This window comes from Wyeomyia smithii, chromosome 2 (genome assembly GCF_029784165.1).
Source record: "Wyeomyia smithii strain HCP4-BCI-WySm-NY-G18 chromosome 2, ASM2978416v1, whole genome shotgun sequence".
Classification (NCBI taxonomy): Eukaryota; Metazoa; Arthropoda; class Insecta; order Diptera; family Culicidae; genus Wyeomyia; species Wyeomyia smithii.
Genome location: NC_073695.1, coordinates 70,399,993 through 70,407,601, shown reverse-complemented (window position 1 = coordinate 70,407,601; position 7,609 = coordinate 70,399,993). Strand labels below are relative to the sequence as shown.

At 38.2% G+C, this 7,609-nt stretch overlaps 1 protein-coding gene across 1 annotated transcript in view; it reads left to right on the top strand.

Annotated features, from left to right (window-relative positions):
* The first annotated feature begins 733 nt into the window (after nt 1–733).
* The window catches only part of LOC129724968 (GTP cyclohydrolase 1), a 51,670-nt gene continuing 44,794 nt past the window's right edge, over nt 734–7,609 (top strand). Inside the window, exon 1 of the mRNA XM_055680292.1 lies at nt 734–1,383. Coding sequence (XP_055536267.1) covers nt 1,176–1,383 — 208 coding nt within the window. The 5' untranslated portion in view covers nt 734–1,175. The remainder of the gene's footprint in view (nt 1,384–7,609) is intronic.

Sequence of the window (7,609 nt, the reverse complement as noted above, 5' to 3'; positions counted from 1 at the left end):
TTTCTATACTAATTTAAGAGGTACCGCTTATGAGTTATACATTTTTGAAATAGGGGTTGTCAGAAAACTTTGATTATAGATAGGTTTTTAAAAGCCAATATTTCAACAATTGATAATTGACGAATTTAACTTTCCTCAAGCGATCTCGACGGTGAAGCCAAGCAGTCCCAATAAATCTTTGGTCGACACGACAGCAAATCTAACATCAATGTTATCTACTGGTGTTGAAGTGCAACCGCGACGACCTTAAACCTTCACTAGAATAATCCATTTCGCTGTGCTGAAGTATCACAATTTCACCATTCACTCGAAACTTAATTCATCGAAAAAAAATCGAAATATTGCATCAGTATACTTTAACTGTGTGATTTCGCGTCACCATAGAAAAAAAACACAAACGATATCGTTCCTCGCGTAATCGCCTCCTCAAATCAAAATCGCACCAATCGAACGCATTTTGCACATTCATCATTAGCCGCCGCTTCGATGATTGTAGGTATAGTGCACCCGGTTATTTTGAAGTGCATTGCATTGTTAGCCGCTGCTCGAGTTCTACGGGCGGCGATGGCGGTGCGGTCGTCTCTCCGGTCTACTCCGTGTAATGGGCACCGCGTCAACACCTAGCAGCGCATAGTCGTATAGCTAAAATATCAATCAGCGCGCTAGGCTTCGCGCAGGACCTCATGCAGGCCGGTCGCGCTTCAACTTTAGCTAGTCGCGAGGTTCAGACGGTGAACTTTAGTTCCCACCGTGCGGTCGTCTGAACAGGTCGTCTTCTCCTAGCGTGTGTTGCGATCGCAGAGATCAACTCGCGCTTAACCGAGCTAAGTAATCCTTTTTTTGTTTCTCCACTGCCAAAGCCACCGAATGACACAGATTCGCGACGCGAACATATGAACTAGTTTCGAATTCATTGGTGGTCATATTTCCTGCTAGTGTTAAGCCTATTTCGGCCCCACTGGTAGACACAATTACGTAAAACGATTAAGCTCTAACCCAGAGTCTAGACGAGGAGTAGCGGAAAGCAGCCGGATACGGATTGACGTGAAAAGTTTTGCATACTGGTCTGTGATAGTGAATTTGAAATTCAAGTGATATCTCCGGCCGGTATCAGGTGCAATTGGTAACAACGATCTTGGCCACATTTGGGGAACGTACGTTGTGAGTGAGTGATCATGCCAAATGCTAGTGCCATGCAAGAACCTCAACTGAACGGAAGCAACGGTCTAGCCAAGGTTAGCAACGGAAATGTATTTATACCAGCATCAGCACAGCATACCAGCATCAATGGCTATCAGATCAACGGAAGCAGTGAGCAGACGAAAATGAAGTGCACCTGTCAAAGTGGTTCGGCCAGTTCCAGTGACAGTTATAACAACAAAGGTTAGTGAAAGGGTTTTTGAGTGAATGAACAAAAAATGGGTTCATTGGATCGACATTGGTGAAGGCGTGCGTCGATTGTAATATACCTTCAAGCGAACTCGCTGCGTTGATTGATTTAGAGAAGTGAAGCTGGTTTGGAAGCAGACAGAAAATTATACGCAGGAAAGGTTTCGAAAAACGTCAAGTGGGTGAAAAATGTGCAAGTCATTCCTAGCTGTGCCCAAAACAGCATGGGTAAGAAATAGTGGCTTGAAGCACAATGCCAAATGCAAAATTGAGAATACCCGTAAATTGGTTTTGAGTGTAAATTCTCAACTGAGATTTGTATAGTCGTGATAAAATACTGTGATTAACGCAGTTTTTTAAAATCGATCTGTACGAACAAAAAATTGTCCGATCTTACTATATACTAAAATACTAAAATGTTTTTAATTCTTTTTGAAGAAAATTGTATGTCCAAGGACAGCGCTGATAACTAAAATTGAAAACAAAATTAAGAAACCCTGTACAACGCAAATTTGCGTTTAAAACGCATTTCCTTTATTTAGTCCCTTGAATGAACCTATAGAAAAACTTATCTTACCAACTTCAGCCGTTCTCAAGTTATTACAAATTTCATACTTAAAATATGTTTGCAAAATATAAACATTTTGCCCATTCACGAAGGCCAAAATCGCTTTATATATTTTTTGTTTTGTAAATCACACAAATAAATTCTCAATCATAGAGACTGTCATACTTACAAACAATTTTATTATTAAAAGTAATGCAATAGCGAATCTTCTCATCAGTTGGAAGTGGATTTTCTTAATTTTTTTCTCTCGAGGTGAAAAAGCTACACAGTGAATACCAATCCAGATGTACATCACACATCTATTTGTATTTTCCTGTCTTTATTTATATTTTCAATACTGAATGATGTGAATCACCGTCAACGCATCATACGCAAATTAATAACTGCACGAGGAATCCCCTAATCAAACGGTAAACAGTACCGAGCCAAAACTGGTGCAAAATGTGTCCGCCTAAAGCGTGCCCCAACAGACAGTGACGCAAAGAGATAGTTAATCACTGGTAAACCGGTGTGGTGTGAAATTACACACCTTAGGAAGTAGCTCCGTTTAGTGCCAACTGAGCGATCAGCTGACAGATGAGATGAGTAATTCTACCCTGAGCAATTGTCAGCCATCTTGAGATAATACTGAACGATTTATTTTACGCAGAAAAAATAGCATTGACTAATAAAAATCTCGAATAGCACTAAGAAATACTTAAGGTTAAAAGGACTTACAACACCAGTTATGGTTGATTTATCGTTGAATGACCGCATTCTAAAAGCAACCGCTCTCACAATGAGCGAAAAAATACATATTTACTTCAACATTCTATATTTACTATGAGCAAGGATGTGTAACCAAATCTTATTCAATCGACAACACGAGCTAAAGAAGATGGAAATTAACCTTTCAATGTCCAGAAGATTTTGGAATATTTGAAAACATATATCTGCGTTATGTGGTAACGATATACAATTAGTTGAAACATTCCAACATTTTCCAAGGATCTATAATTTATTTATATTTCCGAATTATCATGATTGAATTGAAAAAGTACATGCGCATACAAGAGTTTAGCCCGTGTTACAGTACTTGAGGCATAATGAAAGCAAAGTGAAGAAGAATACACAAGAGCAGAGCTTAAAAGCCTTTCACCTGTGTATTTCGACCTACGCCACTCTTCGTAATGTTGCCCCCCTTCGACACCATTGTCTCTGAAAATAGACGCATGAGGGAAAAACTACCTCTAGTGAAGCAGACATTCTCTGTTCAGAATCTTTGTGCCATGAAGCTTCGAGCTAATCCCAAGCAATTAATATAACGCCAAGTTTAATTCTAAGCACGTTCTAGTCGTAAAAATTTATGAGAAAGCTTTCCACACCATGTGACTCCATTTGGTTGGGTGAATGTTCAGCTTCCATCCGTTTGCCTTCCCACGTCTGTTACTGGCAGTGGGATAAGAAGAGGCGTAGAACACTGTCATTTAGAAATCGGAGAGAAATCAGCAGCAGCAGCCAGCGTAGTGTGAGAGTTTTACAATGCCAAAATACATCGAAAGACGGAGAGTGCGAGCGAACTGAACTGTATGAATCCGGAAATCCCCCTCCTCACGCGATATCTTGCCTAGCAGAAAGCGTTTTGCACGATACCTACGAACGGACGGTTCTCGGTATGGCTGAAGAAATAAAAGGGAATCTCCTGAGTCTGACTCACATACTTGTAAGCTGTGATTTTCCGCTGGCAGTGCTAGCAGAATGGGTCCGAAAATGGGAAGAATATTAGTAATCTTCTTTTTCGGATCCCATGGTGTACATTATTTAAATCAGACTACAGAAATCAACAAAAATGGTCGCATACTTTTTCCAGAAATCATAGTTTTTTTTATTCTGACATAAATCAATGTTAGGATTATCTCGTGAGCCGAGATTGTTGATAAAATATATTTTAAGAACCAAAACGGGTTGTTTGATCAGTATTATAATAATAATAGAGTGTCTTCGGCAAAGTTGTAGATTGGCCTTACGATGAAAAAAAAATACTGTTAAAAAAATTAGGGAAACGAAATAAAAAATGTATATATTGTTTCCTAAAACGAACGTTCTGGCTCATTGGTCGTGATGAAAGAACACTGATAGTACAAAATGACATATTTAGCCTATAGGAAAAATTGTGCAAAGTTTAAATCAAATACAAAACGACTACACTGGTCGACAAAAGCGAAAAGAATGTTGCCCTGAAGTTCAAAATAGTTACCCTACAAGGTTACAGCTTTTTAACCGTTCCTGTGTTTTTTGGTGCCACTTGTGTATGCAGAAATGCGTCAAAGCGCATCAGAGTAGTTGCTCGCGAGTTCGTTGCTTCTTACTACTAAACTAGTTCAAGTCTCTGAAAAAAATATCTTCAAAATTCACAGGAATGGTTATAAAAATTTTTATTCTTTCATATTTTCCAGTTCTCGCTACAGGGCAAATCCAGTGTTCACCAGTACCATTAAAAAAATAAAATTGCCACATTCCTTCAATCTTCATTTAGAGGAATCTGCAAACAGTACATTGTAACACGCCTAGAATCTCTAATTGAAATCTCAATTTGCCAAAAAAAAAGATAACACAGTGCAACAATTTTTTTGCCTTGGTTTCTATGTATGATTTTTTGATGAAGTTTGATGCGAAAATAAATTTCCCAGAGTTTGAACATATTTCAACTTAAGGGGCAACAATGGCGCCATTTTGAATTTTCGAGAAACTGGAAATTTTTGAGGTTTTTTCAACGCCATTTTGTTTTAAGACCAAATATCAAAATTCTAAAGGTGCCGCCACACGGACGCTAATTCCCTTAGGTTCATTTTTTTCATCATAACGCGGGATTGTACTGTCAAAAGCTATAACATAGAGACCCTGAACTACTCCGTCATGCCCGAATAGTTCATAGCCTACTATTCAGTGATGAAAAAATGCTTTTTACAATCAACTCTGACTTAGAAACTAAGGGAATCAGCGCCCGTGTGGCGGCACCTTAAAAGTTTGTCCACATATTAGCATCTTTTTGCCCATCTTTTGAAAAAAACAGATCCTCAATCGGACAAAAACTGAGCTCAAAACGGTGATTCTACGAAACCGGGTTTGGCATAGTTTTAGTATATTTTACAAAGCAAAATAATCTCGATTATTTCTGAGTAGTAATGGTAATTCGCTAATATCTTAAAGTGGTAGTCAAACTATATCTTATTTTTAGCGAAAAAGTCTAATAAATCGAATGGTAGGTGTCTGATCAACGTAAAATGTCAGCAAAATGTCGATTTTTAGCGAAAAAGTCTAATAAATCGAATGGTAGGTGTCTGATCAACGTAAAATGTCAGCAAAATGTCGATTTTGCCCCAATTCCCCTACAATACGAAAATAGGTTTATCTGCTGACATTTTACGTAGATCAGACACCTACCATTCGATTCCTGAGACTTTTTTACTCAAAATAAGATATAATTTGACTACTACTTTAAGATATTAGCGAGTTACCATTAATGCTCAGAAATAATTGATATTATTTTGCTTTGTGAAATATACTAAAACTGTGTCAAACCCGGTTTCGTAGAATCACCGTTTTGAGCTCAGTTTTTGTCCGATTTAAGAGCTGTTTTTTTTTTTTCAAAAGATGGGTAAAAAGATGCTAATATGTGGACAAACTCTTAGAATTTTGATATTTGGCCTCAAAACAAAATACCGTCGAAAAAACTACAAAAATTACCGCTTTCTCAAAAATTCAAAATGGCGCCTTTGTTGCCCCTTAAGTTAAAATGTGTTCAAACTCGGGGAAATTTAGTTTCACATAAAAATACACAAAAAATATACATAGAAGCCAAGGCAGAAAAAAAGTCAATTTTTGTTGCACTGTGTAATTTTTCAACTCTCAAAACTAGAATAAAACTATCCTAGACCTCTACTATTTGTGAGGCTATGCCGAAAACATGCTCCACAATAAATTTAGCTTTGGACCTCCATTAAATACTCTAGAGGTTTCACTGAAGGAAGTGGGCCACCCAAGACAGGGTAAAACTACCTTGGATGGTTCACGTTCCCTAGTGGACCCACAGACGGATTAACTCAATATTCGCGAAAACTCGAGAGATTTACAGGAAACTTCCATCCGTAAACATCTTGCCCAGCTTATTGGCAACAGAATCAAGAGGAACATTTATACTTACAATTTATATAAAAATAATAAAAAGTTTTTCGTCAGGATGTCTACTGAATAAAGTGGTCCATCCCAGGTAGTTCTACATTGTCAAGTTTCGATGTAAGGTAGAGCTGCCTTGGATGAACCACTTTCTTTTGTGGACCACTCGTCAATTAACTCAATTTCTCTTGATATCACTCAAAAAAAAATTGTTTATTCTTTTTAATACCTAGGGTTACTTAACCTATAGTGGACCCCTTTATTTTATCAACCTATAGTGGACCACTCGTCAGATTAACCCAATTCCTCTTAACATTAAATCGGAATTTCTAGTGATTATGATGCATATTGGCTGGATAACATGTTTCCCGATAAAAATTTTCTGAAAATCCCTCGAGTTTTCACATAAATTGAGTTATTCTGGCGGGTGGTCCACCATTGGAGAGGGGTCCATTATAGGTTAATTCACCCTATATTGGAATTTACTAATGTTCTCGTGAGAGTGGACCACCTGCCAGATGAACGCAATTTATGCGAAAACTCGAAGGATTTTCAGAACACTTCATATGAGAATCATCTTATGCAGCCAATGTGCATCAGAATCATAAGAAACATTTAGGGAAAATAACTTATAGTGGACCCCTTTCCTATATTAGACCACCCATCAACTTAAATTATGCGAAAACTCGAGGAATTTTCAGAAAATTTCATCGGGAAGTCCAGGCAATCTTCACCACAAACATTTATAAGTTCCAATTTATGTTAAAATAAATTGAGTTCATCTGACTGGTGATTCATTATACATAAAGCAAAAGGGTCCACTTCAGGGTTATTCCAATAAATTTCGATTTATGTTAGGAGAAATTTGACTTAATCTGACGAGTGTTCCACTATAGGTTGTTTTACCTTATATCAGACTAAAGAGTGTTTCGTCAGGGTGGTCTACTGAAGGAAGTGGTAGTTCTACCCTATTTTTTCGAAGTATCGATTTTCTTCACTCAGAATAATCGAATTAAAGTAACGGTAACATTCAACGCCAGTCTCCCGGTGTCGGCTAGAATTGAATCTAGACCAGTTGGGTTGGTTGTGAGTGGATCACGCCACCTCACAACCATCGACACCTATGTCGGCGGTGAGATTTGAACCCAGGCGTCGAGCGTGGTTGACGGAGACGTTACCAACCACGCTAGGCCCCCGCTCGTCCACTTCTTTTAGTGGACCGCCCGTCAGAATAACTCAAAGTATGCGAAATCTCGAGGAATTTTTAGAAAACTGACAAATAATGTAGAACCACCTTGGGTGGACCATTTCCTTCAGTGAACCATCCTGACAAAAAAAAACTGTTTATTCTCTTAATATAGGGTAGACATAACGGACCCCTCTCCTACAGTGTAGCGATCACTCGTCAGTCGTCAGATTAAGTCAAATTACTCTTAAAATAAAACGGAATTTATAAATGTTTCTCGTGAATGCAGATAAGCTGGATGAGATGTTTTC